General features: G+C 39.6%; 1 protein-coding gene across 1 annotated transcript in view; it reads left to right on the top strand.

Annotated features, from left to right (window-relative positions):
- Nucleotides 1–19,673, top strand: part of itga1 (integrin, alpha 1) — a 168,951-nt gene that overhangs the window by 45,674 nt on the left and 103,604 nt on the right. Inside the window, exon 2 of the mRNA XM_061927416.1 lies at nucleotides 12,319–12,439. Within this exon, the coding sequence (XP_061783400.1) occupies nucleotides 12,319–12,439 (121 nt within the window). The remainder of the gene's footprint in view (nucleotides 1–12,318; nucleotides 12,440–19,673) is intronic.

The following is a 19,673-nucleotide window of genomic DNA, read 5'->3' as shown; positions in this document are numbered from 1 at the left end:
TGTCAGATGCGCATTAAATTGTTTTTTGTAATTCAGCAATCCAATTTTTGACAAAATATTCTTTTTTTTTCCATTATTGTCAATGTCACTTATTATCATTCATATATTTGAATTTCCAAATTTTTGTTCCGTTTAGTGTCGTTTCCCCGTTAAACACCCACTTAGGTCAAGGTTCTTTGCTGAATAAAGTTTACAATTTAAAGTAAATATCATTTGATCAACTGAAAACTGGTTGTTAATTACAGTCCAAGAACTGTACTGGTAAATAGTGTAACAATTTATACTTTATACAGTGATATTCCAAATGTTGCATATAGTTATTACAAAGTATTGAGTGATGTTAGTCTATATACTCATTTTCCCCCACATTATTAAAATGCGATTTCCGATCCATTGCCTTTACAAAATAAACCTACAGCAATCTCACAAGTCCCACTCTTAACCCTTTTTGTATTTTCTCTCTTTTTGTGTTCCCTCGTGCATCTTCTTGTGTGTTGCTTATTGATTCTGGCAGAAAGGCCATGCAGTGACCCTTGGGTGTGTGTATTTTTGGTTACGTCCAGAGGTGTTTGATCCCTCCCAGCCCCTAAAACTGTTGCCATCAGCGTATTTAGTAGCGTTGTTGTTATAGAAGGGGAATTTCAGAGGGGATAAAAAAGCTCTGACAGTGGTCTGTTGGGGGTGGTGGATGTTGATGATGTCATGCGTGGGTCTCGGTCTCGGCTCATTGCATGTTTTGTACGGCGCTCTGGAGGGAATACATCTGGAAGTTGCACAGTGTGGAATGTGACACCGCGGCGCTGTAGAGTCAATGAAAGAACTGGGAATAAAAGGATAAATGGAAGGAATAGCAGGGAGATGGATGATGCTCCTGAGGGACGGTGAAGATGGGGCCCGGAAATGAGGAAGCAAAGTGTTGAGGGAGATGTTGACCCTTGTTAGCAAATGTGATTTGTAATACTACAATGTTACTACCACTGTAGTGTAATCCGCTACTTGGGTTACTTTCATTAAACCAAGCTTGATAAAAGTATGTACAAATGTGGCTCATTATACATCCAGTCCACTGGAGGGCGATAGTACCCCCCATCCATATGTTACTCAGTTTTGAATGCTATGTTCCTACATGTTATTGCACTTGATGGTAACGTTCTCATGGTATGCTTGTATGGCTTTGTCCATCTTGCCAATCTTTGAGGTCCACTACGGCAACAGTAAATAACGTTGTTCGGTTTGTACTTCATGAAGTTTTGCACTTGTTGTGTTTTTTTGTTTGTTTTCATTATATTTGGATGTAATTGTTGGTTTATCTGATATCATTAAGTAAGACTACGTATTATGTTGAAGGGGGCAGGAAAATATAAGATTTTTCTTCATCCTGCTCCTTCTCAGGCATTGGTGTGTAAATGTATAATTGAATAATTGTGGTATAATTGTCTATCGATCAAAGATGCACATCAATGAAGGAGATAAATTAAAAACAAAAACATTGAATCGTCTTTTAATTAGTCGTATCTTGATTGTTAACAACTGATGTGATTTGTCAGAGCAACAACAACATATGACATGGCGGTGTAACAAACTCTTACAAATTAAGTACAGTAAATTTACGATAATCACATTTTAAAACTTTGTAGTAAGTGTTGAAATGTTACCACATTTTAACCAGGAGTTTTATGAACCATATACAGCAGGCCTGGGCAATTATTTTGGCTCGGGGGGCCAAATTTAGAGAAAATAATTTGTTTGGGGGCCGGTATATCTATTTTTAGGAACACTAATACAAAACCTCACAATAATGTCTGAATGCTAAAAACATTATGACAGACCGCCTTAAAAACGGAATGGAATTTTACATTTTTTTTACTGAATGAGACACCCAGAATGTACATGAAAATAAAGAATGTGGGAGTTACAATATTAAATATGACCAATAAAACACTATATTGACAACATATGAACGTCACACCCCCTCTCGATCGACATATTTTACAATCAAGCGAAAATGCAACAAACACAGCGAAATATGAACATGACAGGTAAAAAAAAAACGACCTACAATCTGATACATCACTAAGCTTTAGAACTTTGCTGTAAAAATCTCCTTCCGCGTCTGTCCCTGACACCCGCATTTCAGGCGGTGCCTCGTCTGAGCTGCTGTGACTTAGATGACCATAGTAACTAGTATATCATGCAAAAGCGTAGGTTCTAACCATTGAAATACTTTGTATAGTTCAATACTTACGGTCATTTGAAAACATCACTGCACATCACAGTTTCCATCTTAAAGATCTAAAAAATTATTTGGGAATGTCTGGCGGGCCAGATTGAAAAGCTTAACGGTCTGCATGCGGCCCCCGGGCCCTAATTTGCCCAGGTCTACTATACACATGTAACCAGAAAAATATTACCAACATTTTTTTTTTTCATTAATACGCCTCACATTACTATTTTAAAGAAATTAAATGGTATGAGATGTATTGATAAACCGTAATATAATTTTAAGGAGTTAATTGCTTCAAAATTCCATCCATCCATCCATTTTCTACCACTTATTCCCTTTGGAGTTGCGGGGGGCGCTGGAGCCTATCTTCAAAATTCAAAAAATGTCATTTTTGTGTGTTGCAAAAATTGTTTGCCAACCGCACAAAAATCCTACGGTAAAAAGTTGGATGCTATTGTAATATTTTTTTTTAAACGGTGGGAAAACAACACAGAGCACTTGAAATGCAGAACTATTTTCTGAAAATGTTATAACAATGATAGCCATTTTGGTCACAACAATTATTAAAATAAATGTTGATAATATTTTATGTCTAGACGCAGCACCAAACAAAAACGTTTGTCTTTATATTTGTAAGTTAGTTTGCAACTTTGGCCCTGCGATGAGGTGGCGACTTGTCCAGGGTGTACCCCGCCTTCCGCCCGATTGTAGCTGAGATAGGCTCCAGCGCCCCCCGCGACCCCAAAGGGAATAAGCGGTAGAAAATGGATGGATGGATAGTTTGCAACTTACCTCAAAACGCTACGAGCACATTTTTATGAAACTTTCAGGAAAAGAAAGGAACAAGTGATTAGATTTGAGGGATTTTTGGGTTGATCCAAATCATTTCTACTCCAAAACTTTACATTACAAGGCTAAACTTTTTTAGTGTGTGTATGCTAGAGCCCTCGCCTCCACCCATAGAGACAACAAGAGTGTGTGACGGTAAGTCGGTTCACTTTGTTTAATTCATTCTGCTATAGAACAAATGTGTTTGGATCAATGCAAAGAGTGAACCCTCTTGCAGTCTGTTTGGATGAACATAACAAACGGGCACAGACCTGGCAAAAACACAGTAAACATGTTTAGAAAATTTGCATGTTTGCAATGTGGCCACATTGGTTTGGTATAGAGATGTCCGATAATGGCTTTTTTGCCGATATCCGATATTCCGATATTGTCCAACTCTTAATTACCGATTCCGATATCAACCGATACAGTCGTGGAATTAACACATTATTATGCCTAATTTTGTTGTGATGCCCCGCTGGATGCATTAAACAATGTAACAAGGTTTTCCAAAATAAATTAATTTTATTATCAAAGTCACAAAGTGCATTATTTTTAACATGCCTCAAAACAGCAGCTTGGAATTTGGGACATGCTCTCCCTGAGAGAGCATGGGGAGGTTGAGGTGGGCGGGTTTTGGTGGGCGGGGTTGAGGTGTGGGGGGTGGCGGGGGGTAAGGGGGTAGCGGGGGTGTATATTGTAGCGTCCCGGAAGAGTTAGTGCTGCAAGGGTTTCTGGGTATTTGTTCTGTTGTGTTACGGTGCAGATGTTCTCCCGAAATGTGTTTGTCATTCTTGTTTGGTGTGGGTTCACAGTGTGGCGCATATTTGTAGCAGTGTTAAAGTTGTTTATACGGCCACCCTCAGTGTGACCTGTATGGCTGTTGACCAAGTATGCTGCATTCACTTACATGTGTGAAAAGCAGTAGATATTATGTGACTAGACCGGCACACAAAGGCAGTGCCTTTAAGGTTTATTGGCGCTCTGTACTTCTCCCTACGTCCGTGTACCACTCCGTACAGCGGCGTTTTAAAAAGTCATACATTTTACTTTTTGAAACCAGTACCGATAATTTACGATATTACATTTTAAAGCATTTATTGGCCGATAATACCGGCAGTCCGATATTATCAGACATCTCTAGTTTGGTAACACTAAAATGTGGCTAATTAGGGACAAGCGGCAGAAAATGGATGGCTGGATGGATGATTAAAGCTAGTAAAACAAAAAATGGTTGTGTTATTATACATAATCTAACACAATCCATTCAAGAGCTGCAAAGAAAAAAAAAGAAGCTCTGTTTTGATTAACATTGTCAGGGAGGTAGTTACCGTATTTATTGTTGTGGTTGTGGTGCAGTGTTTGCAAAGTGATTTCTTTGAATAAATAAATAAATAAATAAATAATCAATCAATAAATCAATCAAAGTAGGTGTACTGTCCCCACCTGTCACATCACACCCTGACTTATTTGGACGTTTTTGCTGTTTTCTAATTCCAAAGAAATGCATTCCGAAAATTCTGGCAGTTTTTATGACCGCACGTAAAAAATGTCATTCCAACGCTACACAACACGTGTTTAATAAACCCTTCATCCAGCAATCTCTACATTGTTAACCTCCAACTGTATTGTGTCAAATGACGCCTTTTTCTTAGCTTGCTTGGATCTTTCCACCCCGTCCAGATTGTTGGAATATGGCCTAGTAGGTGCATGCGAGCACGCTGCCAAGAATGAAGAAATGCTGACTGTGCTCCAAGTTTACCGCCTTGCATAGATGCTGGCGCAGAACAATATGAAAAGAATGCAGTGCATTAAAATGCATTAAAAAGCAAGGATGAGCAATGGATCAAATAAGATCAGGATAAAAGCATTGGAGGAAATCTGGAAATATTTGGGCCTCATACGTTCGTCATAGCTGGAACCTGCCCGCTGTTAGCTGTTAACACATGTTGGGAAACCTCCAATGCCAGACTTCCATTGGAAAAAGACATGATTTAGCCACCCATTCGCACCGATGTAATGTAACATTAACAATACCCCATCTGCTACCACATTTGCTGACTTGAATTCTCAATTCAACGTTTAACCAGCTCAATTTGATTATATTTTAATGCCACAAGTGTTGATTTGCATTGAGCTTTAGAGGTGATTATTGCTACTCTTTTATCGAGACTCAAAAGCCCAAAGTCTGGTTTGATGGGCCACAGGGGCCGGTCGGAACGCGAAAGGGAGTCGCTGTTGACTAAGAGGAGGAGGGGGTGGTGTGGGTATTATGGCTGGTTCTTGGGAGCTGACAAAGTGCCAGCATCAATCAGGACCACATGGACTTTTTTGACTAAAAACAGGCTTAGCAGAGTCTTCTGGCTTTTGTTTCGGAATCATTTAGATTAAACATTTCGGTCGAGAGACAATATTCCACGTTTTCTTTTCAGTGTGTCACAAAAGCCTCGATCGCAAATGTCCACTGTGTTTTGGCATCTGACAAACATTCACCATTGTGGACTTGTTAATTTAATTGGATTGGCTGTGTTTGATGACTTATTGTATGCAGCCCAGCATGCTTGATGGTTCTGTTTAAACAGAAGGACGGCTAGACAGGGCCAACAACAGTCTAGCATGCCAGCAAATTAGGCCAAAGTGGTTTGTTTTTAGTAGGCTAGTTTTGATGATGGTTTCATTGATCTTGTTAGCATGATTACAATACAGACCGTGTTACTATATCAGAAAGGATGCACGTTGACATATGGATGTACTTAACTTATTTCAGGAAACAATAAAACATTGAGTGTAAGACCGTCTCCTGTTGTCTTGGCAGCGACCTGTAAAATGTTATTAAGTTTCATGCACGACAGTCATTGGGACAAATGGAATCAGCAGGGTTTCTAAATGACTGACTCACCAAAAAAACAAATAAGCAAACGAAATGACCGACAGTCCAAATAATCAATCAATCAGTCAACTGACTGTCCATGTAACTAACTAAGTGATCGAATGACTGACCATCCACCCAACTAACCGACTAAGCAACGGACTCTCCAAACAATTACCTAAACTGAACTACCAACTGAAGGAACTAGATAACTGACCGCCCAATCAAACTTACCAGTTGACTAAATACCCACCCCACCAACTCAGCAACTGACCATCCAAAAAAACATTCAACCAAACTAACCAATCAACTCGCTGAATGACTAACAACTGACCATCCTACAAAACACTCAATCAAATTAATCAACCGACCCACTGACAGAGCGACCAACCGTCTAATCAAATAACCATTCAACCAAACTAAACAAACAACTAGCTGAATGACTATCCAACTAACGGGTCAAACAACTGACCATCCTACCAAACACTCAATCTAACTAGCCAACAGAGAAAGCAACCCACCGACTAAGCAACCAACCATCCAAGCATCCAGCCATCCAACCAGACTAGACGATTAACTCGCTAACAACTAACTAGTCAAACACTGACCATCTTACCAAACATTCAATTAAACTAACGAACAGATCACATTACCCACCAACTAAGCGAGCAACCATCCAAGCAACTAGCCATCCAACCAACCGACCAAACAACAGACCGTTCAACAAAACAAACTCACTAATTGACCAAACGTTAGACCTTTTAAGATACTGACAAACCGTAATTACCAATAACCGACCATGTAACCAACCAAACTAACAAACCAACCAAACAACTAACAAACTAACCAAGCCAGTAAGCTCATGTCCAAATAACGACTACTGTAAGTGAACTAGCCAGCAAATGTTTGACTGTCCACTTAACCAACCGACTGAGCGACTGCAGCCCAAGCAACTAACCAAATAAATTAGTAAATAACAGACTGTCTACTTGTCTACTAAACTGCTAAACAACCAACCAGTCTAAGAAACTGACAGGCTGACTGGCCACCCTGACTAACCAGTCAAACCCAACTAACAAATGTCATACTGGCAGCTTAGGGCAATGCAGCTTTGGAACAAATGCTGTAATACCTGCATGGTCACTAAATTACCACATGACTGAATCTCCAACAAAACTCACCAACCGACTGATCATCCTGTAAATGCTAGTGCAAAATGTTAATCCAATAGCACTGTCACAACAACACAATTAAGTACTGTTGACTCTAACATAACGCAAATTGTTGTGGTATTGACCACCAGGTACACTCTTGCAATGCACGACCAATCTGTTGCCTGCAATCTTCTCATCAGTGATGAAAATGTGTCTTTTCGTTTTGTCATTTGCAAAGTCTGGTCTAAAGAAATTCCTCATTGGCCTGCTCGGCTTGCAAATTTAAGGGACAACTTCAATTGCAAATGCCCCAGAGGCCATTTCCATGAGGCCATTTCCATTCATAAAGAGGCTACCCCACTTATTAGTTTTCCAGGGCGGACATCGGCCAGACTCACGAAAATAGCACATAAGACACAGTGTTGTGAACAGAATGGCATGTGCAGTAAAGATGGGATGTCTTTTTATAGCTAAAAGACAGAAGACGTTCATTGTGGTATGCAGGATTTTAGCTCACTATTTGATAAACAGAAAATGCCCGACTGGCCCGAAGCCATCTTGACTCAGCAAAGTGTGTGAGAGTGCACCTGTCAATTTAAGGGAATGTCCATAATCAGGTTAACAGGAACAGGAAATGGAGCTCCTTTGCAACAGAGGAAGTGGAGAAGGGAACCCAGTAGTAACATAGTGGATAATGTTTCTTAACTCGGATTGCCTTTCCTTATCTTGGCTGCCTCTGAAGACCAAAACTGGAAGCAGAGAAAAAGTCTAATCCACTATTAGGCTATGAGATCAACATATGAACTCAATTGGGTGCCAAGCAACAGTGACTTGTTTTTGTGGGTAGACTGTTTATAGCAGTGAGAGGCGCAAACATCACATGTAGCTTATGCAATATTTGCAAATACACACCCAATACTGTACATTTACCAATTTTTTCTTTCTTTTTTTTCTGCATACTTCGTTCATGACAAGCAACCTGACTGACCTGCACACAACAAATACACATGAATCCTGTGAATTTAGTTTGTAAGTAAACTGTAATTCAACGACATAGCATTGGTAAAAGAGAAGTACATCAAAGGAATTTGATATGATGCTAGAATTAGCACGTCCACCGAGGACTAACTGTTGTCAAAAGTGAAAAGAACGACGGATCGAGGCGCTATTTTTGTTAGCTATGTTTGTTACAGGCTACTTCCCTGTTCATTAGGGATGGCATGATAAGACGACTACAAGACCAACAAATAGACTGACTAAACTAACCAATGCAACAACCATTAAAGCAACCATCAAGCCAACCAACCGTCTCACCAACCAACCAAATGACAGACAGTCCAAAGAACTTAACAAATCAGCCAACTATACAACTGAACACACAACCAGTCCCACTGACAACCCATTCAGCCAACCAATAAACCAAACTAGCCAACCGACTAACGGTTAACCCAAAAAACCTACTGTCCACCCAACCAACTCACTGAAAGACTGACTGCTCAACCAACCAAACATACAAACAAACAAAAAAAGCAACTAAATGACCATCCATCAAACCTCGCAAAATTACCAACCATCCAACTGGTTGTGCACCCGATGGTGCAATGACAAACTGGGAATATGTGATGTACCATATTGTAACTACGCTATATTGCCAAAAGTATTTGGCCACCCATCCAAATGATCAGAATCAGGTGTCCTAATCTCTTGGCCCGGCCACAGGTGTATAAAATCATGCACTTAGGCATGGGGGCTGTTTCTACAAACATTTGTGAAAGAATGGGCCGCTCTCAGGAGCTCAGTGATTTCCAGCGTGGAACTGTCATAGGATGCCACCTGTGCAACAAATCCAGTCGTGAAATCTCCTCGCTCCTAAATATTACAAACTCAATTGTTGGCTTTATTATAAGGAAATGGAAGAGTTTGGGAACAACAGCAACTCAGTCACGAAGTGGTAGGCCACGTAAACTGACAGAGAGGGGTCAGCGGATGCTGAAGCGCACAGTGCAAATATGCCGCCAACTTTCTGCACAGTCAGTTGCTACAGAGCTCCAAACTTCATGTGACTTTCCAATTAGCCCACATACAGTACGCAGAGAGCTTCATGGAATGGGTTTCCATGGCCAAGCAGCTGCATCTAAGCCATACATCACCAAGTCCAATGCAAAGCGTCGGATGCAGTGGTGTAAAGCACATCGCCACTGGACTCTAGAGCAGTAGAGACGCGTTCTCAGGAGTGATGAATCACGCTTTTCCATCTGGCAATCTGATGGACGAGTCTGGGTTTCGAGGTTTCCAGGAGAACGGTACATTTTAGACTGCATTGTGCAGAGTGTGAAATTTGGTGGAGGAGGAATTATGGTGTGGGGTTGTTTTTCAGGAGTTGAGTTTGGCCCTTAGTTCCACTGAAAGGAACTTTGAATGCTCCAGGATACCAAAACATTTTGGACAATTCCATGCTCCCAACCTTGTGGGAACAGTTTGGAGCGTGCCCCTTCCTCTTCCAACATGACTGTGCACCAGTGCACAAAGCAAGGTCCATAAAGACATGGATGACAGAGTCTAGTGTGGATGAACTTGACTGGCCTGTACAAAGTCCTGACCTGAACCCGATAGAACACCTTTGAGATGAATTAGAACGGAGACTGAGAGCCAGGCCTTCTCGACCAACATCAGTGTGTGACCTCACCAATGCGCTTTTGGAAGAATGGTCAAAGATTCCTATAAACACACTACGCAACCTTGTGGACAGCCTTCCCAGAAGAGTTGAAGCTGTAAAAGCTGCAAAGGGTGGACCCACATCAAAGTGAACCCTATGGGTTAGGAATAGGATGGCACTTCAAGTTCATATGTGAGTCAAGGCAGGTGGCCAAATACTTTTGGCAATATAGTATACCCTGTATATGCATATTGGAAATAAACTAATACCATAACCATAACCATAACTGACATTTCTGACCATCCAATTAATCAAACAACCAACTATGCTACCAACCAAACGACTGACCTTCTGAATCAACTGAATGAGTGACAGTGTAACCAACTCACCAATAAAATGACAGACATACGGATTCAACTGAAAAGAGTAGGACATCAACGGAAAGCAGGTAGTACTTCATGTTTATCTTCGACTAAAAAGTAAACTAATGCCGGCGTGGTTTTGTTGGTAAAGCGGCTGAGGTTTCCTGATTCGATCACCTGCTTCCACCATCCTAGTCACATCCGGCGTGTGCTTGAGCAAGACACTTCACCCTTGCTCCTGATTGGTCGTGGTTTGGGCCTTGCATGGCAGCTCCCACCAACAGTGTGTGAATGTGTGTGTGAATGGGTAAATGTGGAAATGGTGTCTAAGAGCTTCGAGTACCTAGAACAGGGGTCGGCAACCCAGAATGTTGAACGAGCCATATTGGACCACAAATACAAAAAAGTAATCGGTCTGGAGACGCAAAAAAGTAAAAGCCTTATATAAGTGTTATAATGACGGCAACACATGATGTAAGTGGCTAATTAGCTACATTAACCTACTAACAAAATGACTATGTGTCGCAGGCTGACGCAAATCTTTGTTGACGGAAATGTCTACACATGTTTACAACATTGGAAAACATTAGTGAAACTTCTCAGAAGGTGAGACAACTCCTGGAAATGACTGTCTTAGAATGGCCAAAGGTGTAGATGTGTGTGTCCAAGTTAAAGGAAACAGCAGGGTGTCTTCTTCTAATGGATTTATTACAATCTTTGCAAGCTGGGTAACGTTTGCTGTGGTCTGGAACAACATGGCACACTAACAACTATCAGAAATGCAGCCAATATTACATACAGATGATGTGTCATGAGACATGGAAAAATAAACTAAATACACAGAGGACATAAGTAAAGGATATTAAATGAGCTCAACTATGTCTACAAATGAGGCATAATGATGCAATATGTACATACAGCTAAATAGCATGTTAGCGTTGATTAACTTGCAGTCATGCAGTGGCCAAAAATGCTTGATTAGCACTCCAACAAGTCAATAACATCAACAAAGCTCACCTTTCTGCATTCACGCACAGCATAAAACGTTTGGTGGACAAAATGAGGCAAAGAAGGAGTGGCATAAAACACGTCTTTCTGTGGCAGCATCGGAGAAAGTTGTACATGTCAACAAACTGTTGCGTCACAGTCCACACTATGATGGGTTCAAGAACAGCTGAAATTAGTAGGACAAAACCATGTTCTCCAAATGCTCTCATTAGTAAAACATATTCCTAAAGGAACTCTCCTGAAGGAATCAATAAAGTACTATCTATCTATCTATCTATTAAACAGTGGACTTTCTAACAATTAGGAAGGTTTGTGTCGTGTTTGTCCTTCTACAGAAGCCATATTACAACAAAAAACATATTTTTCACCCCATTTTTTTTCCCATTTCTATACATTTTTGAAAAAGCTCCATGGAGCCACCAGGGCGCCGCTAAAGAGCCGCATGTGGCTCTAGAGCCGCGGGTTGCTGACCCCTGACCTAGAAGGTAGAAAAGCGCTATACAAGTATAAGCCATTTACAATTTAGCATGCTTTAGAGATGAATCATCCTCTGGGAGACGTTGATGCATTCGTGAACAAAGCTACTTTGTGATTATCCTTGTTAGAACGTGGTGTGTTGTTTCCCATCATCAAACAAGCAAACAGCTGTTATTTATTTGTTGTCTCAGTCACGGCGGCCCACTAATGAGGATGTCTTTTTTTTTAATCTCGCAGTTGACCCCCCCCCCCTTCTTGCCCTCCCCCGCACACATTGAACAACTGGAGGAATTCTTCTGCACATCATATTTATAAATGGCGTCTTTGTGATGCGCTCACAATGAAGATGGATTCATATGTAGGCTCTGTCACGGCGTCCAGCGTAGTGAAGAAGTCTTTGTCCCACGGGTCAGACAGCTTTCGGACCAAAGTGCTTCACAGTGATGCTTGACATTCCTCATGTGTCCTCCAAAAGATGATGTGTGTGTTTGTGTTTGTGCATGCTTTTCTCCTCTGACTTTATAAGCCCCCCCAATGCAGCATTTTACTATCTTTTTACAACTGGGACTGTATAAATATCGTGTGTATTTATGTTTATCACATCCACATTTTAGACTGTCATGCTTTATATGAAAATGAAGTGTGTTGTGTATTATTTAATCTGCTTTACACCGCAGTGCATTTGAATGAATGTTAATTTATCCATGTTTAATCTGTTTATCTCTCGTTTGTCCATACAGTGCTGTTGGTGTGTGTGTCCTGCTTCAATGTCGACCAGAAGAACAAAATGTCCTTTGAGGGCCCGCTGGAGGACATGTTTGGTTATACCGTGCAGCAGTTTGAAAACAGCGAAGGCAAATGGTGAGGCAGCTTTCATTCAAGTTGAGTTTGTTGAATTTTTGGACAATTTATTTTATGGGGAGAATATGTGGAAAGACAGTTTCTGTCCCACTGCACATAGCAAAGTAAATAAAGCCATGACCGGGTGAGTCTGATGTGTGGAACTTCACTGGCCCCTTGACAAACACACTGGGGACTACACTCCATGTTTTTGCTTCTTGTTGGAAATTAAGTAAAGTGTCTATTTACAGAGGGTGTTTGGTGTCAAAATTGAATGCACAAAAAGCCAAACAAATTGATAATTAAAATGTAATTTAATTAAATTGGTTTAATTTAGATGGAAGAAAATACATGTAAGTCAAGTTTGTGATTATGAGGGGGTTTTGGTGTCAAAAAATTGATAATTAAAATACAAAATAGTGAATTTAGTTTCATTTAGATGAAATATAGATAAATTAGGTCAAGTGTATATGTATGGACTGTTTTTAGTGTCAAAATGAAATGGAAATAAATAAAAACATTGGTGGTGAGAATACGAAAAAAAGAATTTTGTTTAATTTAGATGAACACATTTTTTGGTAAAGCGTCAAGTGAGAGTTTTTGGTGTCAAAATAAAATGTACTTAAAGCCAAATAAATTGATAATAAAAATATAAATTAAAGTCATTTTTTTACATTAGATGGAAGAAAATTTATTAGGTACATTTTCTAATTATGGAGGGGGTTTGGTGTCAAAATTGAATGCACAAAAAACCAAACAAATTGATAATTAAAATGTAAATTAATTAAATTGGTTTAATTTAGATGGAATAAAATACATATAAGTCAAGTTTGTGATTATGAAAGGGTTTTGGTGTCAAAAAATTGATAATTGAAATACAAAATAGCGAATTTTGTTTAATTTAGATGAAATATAAATAAATTAGGTCAAGTGTATATGTATGGAGTGTTTTGATGTCAAAATTAAATAGAGATAAGCCCAAAAATTAGTGCTGAGAATACGAAAAAACATTTTTTTGTTTAATTTAGATGAACAAATTATTTGGTAAAGTGTCAAGTGAGGGTTTTTGGTGTCAAAATAAAATGTACATAAAGCCAAATCAATTGATAATAAAAATATAAATTAAGGACATTTTTTTTACATTAGATGGAAGAAAATCCATTAGGTAAAGTTTCTAATTATGGAGGGTGTTTGATGTCAAAATTAAGCGGATACAAATCCCAATTAATTGATAGTTAAAACTTAAAGTAATTAATTGAATTTATTTTAGAAGAAGTGTAAATAGCTTACGTAAAGTGTCTATTTATGGAGTGCTGTTGGTGTCAAAATGAAAACAATGTAAAGCCAAAAAAATTGGCAATTAGAATACGAAATATTACATTTTGTTTAATTTAGATGATAAAATTATTTGGTAAAGTGTCTAGGGAAGATTTTCTTAAGTAAAATAAATTAATAATTAAAATATAAAAAAATTAATCAAAATGGGAATTGATTTCATACATTTTTTAAATAATGTTGAATAATTATATACACACAATCTACAAAGTATTTCCAATGTATCATTTTCATGGCCTTTTTCATTTTTTTTTTAACATAATTATTTTGTCATTTTATTTAAATGCGTTTTTTGTTTTGTTTATTTCATTATATGTCTTTATTAAGTTAATGACATATTTTCTCATTTGAGGATGTCATCACCTAAAAACGGCAATAACTAATCTTTCAAAGTCCTCCCTCAAATCAGCAAGATCAATAATCTAATGAAGTCATCCATAACTATTTTTTTCTCCAGAACATAATGTATATTTTATTTGATTTGGTCTAGTTTAATCAATTTCATCTTTTAAAATGTGTATCTAATTGAGTACATCTTAAACCAATTAAAAAAAAAAAAAAAAAAAAAAGTTTCCAAGGTTCTTATCATTTTTTAAACTTAGTTTGGCCCACAATTTCTGCCTAGCAACAAAAATGTAAATTAGTGTTGATCATGTATCAAGTATATATTCTGTTGTCCATGCACATCAAAACATTGCCATCAAAAAGAAAGTGCACAATAGATCCTTTATTAGATAAATCTTGCCCAAAACAAATGTTTTTTTCTAAAATGGCTAAAGCAATTTCATTATATATGGATCAAATAGGTTGTCCATCGCATCTATTTTACTAACTCTAAACTTTCCAAAACGTACGCCAATATTGCAGACACATGTCCTCGATGTCAATTGACTCCTGCAAACATGACACACATGTTCTGGTCCTGTCCCTGTCTGAAAGTCTACTGGATGAATATTTTTTAAACATCTTGCAGATGTACTACATTTGAAGTTGACGCCTTGTGCAGAATTGGCTATTTTTGGAATTCCACCAAACTATTAAACAATTAAGTAGACTTTTAGGGATAGTATCTCCTTTGCATCATTACTAGCTCGTAGAAGGATTTTGTTGGAGTGGAAATCACAGTTTGCCCCCAAGGCCTCCCTATGGCTTAAGGTCCTCATGTTTTTCTTAGATCTAGAGAACATTTTATAAAATATTTTTTTAATTATTTATTTATTTATTTATTTTATTTTATTGATTTATTTATTTTTTGTCTGTTTCTCAGTAACTGTAATATGATTTCCCTATCAAACGAATAAATAAATGATATTTTAAAAAAAATACAATAATAAAAAACAAAGAAAGAAAGTAGCGTACATATGAGTGTTCAAAGCATGCCAGATGCTTTAGTAGATAGCGCCCGGTATCTTTTAGCCTTTCTATCTGTTGCCTGCTGCATACCTGGCACTGTCCAGATGTAACAACCTTATCAGGGCCATGTGAGACGAGTAAAAGTAATTCACTCTTCACTAATCTTCGTAGCCGACTGTGACCTGAAACATCTGAGACTAAAACTCGACTCAGTCAGACGTGGTCTTAGTGATAAAAGTGCACACGGCGGCGAGCATAAGGAGGACGTGGTACCATGTGGGAGTGAGGATGATGAGATACGACATAAAGCGGCGCGTGGTGGAGAGCGTCTGGGAAGTACGTGTGGGAGCGTCGGGTTGTGTTTGAAATCAGCTTGGGAGTTAAAAAGAGCATCTTTGAGGTGATGCAACTGGTTGCCATGGCGATGAGGGTACCAGACGCAGACGTGTCCTCCAGTCCGTGTCAGACCCCGGGAAAGCAAATTACAGAAGTTACTCGTTCAACTTGCACCATGGCCTTATTGCTGTGTGTCTAACAATAAATACAATTGTCGGGTTCAAACACTGATGGCATCTATTAAACAGACAAAGAAGCAAGGAATTAAACAGAGGCAGAATTAAATTTGGCTCAATGAGGAGAAACACGTAGACCTGTACCCTTGCACAGTGTCGTCCCACGCTCTGACGAAAGATTGTACGCCTCCTCTTTTATTTGGACTTTCCCTGATTACATGGCAACAGCTGTTTCTAAAGGAAAGGGGGGTCGTAAACAGCTGTCGCCTTTGGCTACAAAACAGTTCAAAGAAAAGGTGCCTGGAGGGGGGTCAGGTCCTGCTTCCTCTCCGTTTTGTTGATCTCGGGTCAAGACAAAATCTTCCTGTGGATTACAATACATCAAAGAAACCGACACCTTCATGTCGCTTCCCATCCTACACAGTGGAGTTTTACAAGCCTTTTGATTGGTAAGATCAAAGACAGATTTTGTCTGCTCGCCGGTGAACTCATTGAAACACAAAGTTTTGTGATAACTTAGATACAATTATTCTGACAACAATTGTTCGAAGTCCAATCTCTCGAGGTTCCACTGTATTGTTGCTGTTGTAGTGCGTTGAGTTTGATCTTCTTACTTCTCCCGGCATGAGAGGCAAGTGTGCTAGCCACTAGGCTAAAAGTCTGAGCTGCTAACCAAGCAGCCAGCACAGTCTTAGAAGTTGGTTAAAGCTTATTTCGAACAAGCATGCCAGGCCTGGGCAATTATTATTTACTCCTGTGGCCAAATTTAGAGAAAAAACTGTGTCTGGGCGCCTGGTATATCTGATTTTTAGGAACACTAATACAAAACCTCACAATAATGTCTGATTTAATGCTAAAAACGTTATGACAGATACGCCTTAAAAAACGGAATGGAATTAAAAACATTTTTTTACTGAATGAGACACCCAGAATGTACATGAAAATAAGGGATGTGACCTTGTTTGTCAGCATGTCTGTGATCTTCTTTTAATTCTTTTTTTAATTTATTTATTTATTTATTTATTTTTTTAAATATATTTTATTAATATTATTTTTTAATTTTTTCCCCTCCCTCAGGGGGGGGGGCTCGGCGGGGCGGTTGCTGGTTGTTCCATCTCCATCGTTGGGGTCCCTGCGGGTGGGGTGGGTGGTTCCCGTGGCCCTGTGCCTGGGTGGTCCTGCGGCGGCCGATTTGGGTGGGGTGGCCGGGGTGGCCGGGGGCTGGCCTCGCCGCGCTCTCCGGGGGTGGGGGGTGGGCTCGTGGGGGCCCGGTTGCCGGTGGGGCGGGGGCGGTCTTCCCGTCCGGTTGCGGGGAGTCTCTGGGTCCCTCGGGTGGGGCGTCTCGCCTTTCTGCCCGTGTGGGGTGTGGTCTCTCGCTGGCTTGGGGTCTGGCTGTCCCCTGCTTTTCTCGTGCCCTGTCCTCTGCCGGGTGCGTCTGTCTGCGGCCTGCTGCTGGCCCTTGTGGGCGGTACGGTGGGCCGGGCTCTGGGGTTCCTGTCGCTGGCCGGCTTGGCTGCGTGGGGGCGGTGGTCCCTGGTTCCCTGGGCACCACGCCTCCTGTTTGTGGGTTGGGCTCTCGGGGGTGATGGGGCCGTGCTCTGGCTCCCACGCACTCTGGTAGTCGAATGTATTGTACATGCAAATTCACATATGCTCACATACGTACATAGGTACCTACGCTCCCACATACATACACAAATACAGTACATATTTACCTACCTAATGTTCGTACATCCACACGCATATTCAATATACAAACATACACATACACATACTGTACATATACATTCACTGTACAAACACATATACACATTCTGTACATATACATTCACTGTACAAACACATATACACATTCTGTACATATACAAGTACATACGCATACTTACACTCATGCACATAATCACGTTTCATCACACATATATTAACGTTGTTGCCCTAGGGTAAACTGGGTGTAACACATGGCACACTGACAAAGCTTAACCTATTGTGACTATAACAATCTACAAGGTTAATGTAGGTTGCTTCTCTTTCTCCCCCTCCATTTTTCTGCATTCTTTCGTATCTCAAGTTATCATTACGTATATGTATTGTTGCATTTAAACAACTGTATTGTTGATAATAAAGGTAAATTATTGGTATTGTTCATTATCAATAGCGCTATTTCTATTGGTATTTGTATTGATCCATTTGTAGTGTAATAATGCTCATTGTCATTTCTGTATTATTTTTTATTTTTCGCTAACTGCTTATTTGCTATTACTTTTACCATCATATTTGTACATGTCATATTTGCTGATGTTGCTCTATTGTTGTTGTTGTTGTTGTTTGCTGTTGTTGTTTTTGTCTCTCTGTCTAATCCCCCTCTTGTCCCCACAATTTCCCCCTCTGTCTTCTTTTTTTTTCTCTTTCTATCCCCTCCTGCTCCGGCCCGGCTGCACTAAATGATAATATAAATACATTTAATAAAGTCAAATACAAATAAGGCAACAAGAGAAGTATCCTACACTTCTCTTTTGTAAAGTCAATGTGAACAGCCGACATGGGCATCTACATCAACTATATGATTTGCCTGAGAAGCTGGACAGAACACACACAAAAAAAAAAAAAAGAAAAAAAAAAAAAGAAAATAAGGGATGTGGGATTTACAATATTAACTAAGAACGATAAAATATTTACGGTAATCACATTTTAAAACTTTGTAGTGTTGAAATGTTACCACATTTTATCCGGGAGTTTGATGAATCATATACAGCAGTCCTGGGTAGAGATGTCCGATAATGGCTTTTTTGCCGATATCTGATATTCCGATATTGTCCAACTCTTAATTACCGATACCGATATATACAGTCGTGGAATGAACACATTATTATGCCTAATTTTGTTGTGATGCCCCGCTGGATGCATTAAACAATGTAACAAGGTTTTCCAAAATAAATAAACTCAAGTTATGGAAAAAAAATGCCAACATGGCACTGCCATATTTATTATTGAAGTCACAAAGTGCATTCTTTTTTTGAACATGCCTCAAAACAGTTGCTTGTAATTTGGGACATGCTCTCCCTGAGAGAGCATGAGGAGGTTAAGGTGGGCGGAGTTGGGGGGGGGGGGGGGGGTGGCGGAGGGTGCATATTGTAGCGTCCCGGAAGTGTTAGTGCTGCAAGGGGTTCTGGGTATTTGTTCTGTTGTGTTTATGTTGTGTTACGGTGCGGATGTCCTCCCGAAATGTGTTTGTAATTCTTGTTTGGTGTGGGTTCACAGTGTGGCGCATTTTTGTAACAGTGTTAAAGTTGTTTATACGGCCACCCTCAGTGTGACCTGTATGGCTGTTGACCAAGTATGCTTGCATTCACTTGTGTGTGTGAAAGCCGTAGATATTATGTGACTGGGCCGGCACGCAAAGGAAATGCCTTTAAGGTTTATTGGCGCTCTGTACTTCTCCCTACGTCCGTGTACACAGCGGTGTTTTAAAAAGTCATACATTTTACTTTTTGAAACCGATACAGATAATTTTGAAACCGATACCAATAATGTCAGATATTACATTTTAAAGCATTTACGGCCGATATCGGCCGTCCGATATTATCGGACATCCCTAGTTTTTTTACCTCGGGGGCCAAATTTTGAGAAAAAAATGTGTTAGGGGGTCGGTATATCTATTTTTAGGAACACTAATACAAAACGTCGGAATGCTAAAAACATTATGACAGACCGCCTTCAAAAAAACAGAATGGAATTTTATTTTTTTTTACTGAATGAGACACCCAGAATAAACCTGAAAATAAAGAATGTGGGATTTACAATATTAACTATGAAGGATAAAACACTGAATATTGACAACATATGAACGTCACACACCCTCTCGATCGACATATTTTACAATCAAGCGAAACTCAACAAACACAAAGAAATATGAACGCGAAGGGTAAAAAAAACAACCCACGTACAATCTGATACATCTGATATATCACTAAACTTTAGAACTTTCTTATAAAAATCTCCTTCCGCGTCTGTCCCTGACACCCGCATTTCAGGCTGGCCGCTCTGGAAACACTCTG

This window comes from Nerophis lumbriciformis, linkage group LG32 (genome assembly GCF_033978685.3).
Source record: "Nerophis lumbriciformis linkage group LG32, RoL_Nlum_v2.1, whole genome shotgun sequence".
Taxonomy (NCBI): domain Eukaryota; kingdom Metazoa; phylum Chordata; class Actinopteri; order Syngnathiformes; family Syngnathidae; genus Nerophis; species Nerophis lumbriciformis.
The sequence above is the reverse complement of the archived record's forward strand: the minus strand, read 5'-3'. Positions and strand labels throughout refer to the sequence as shown.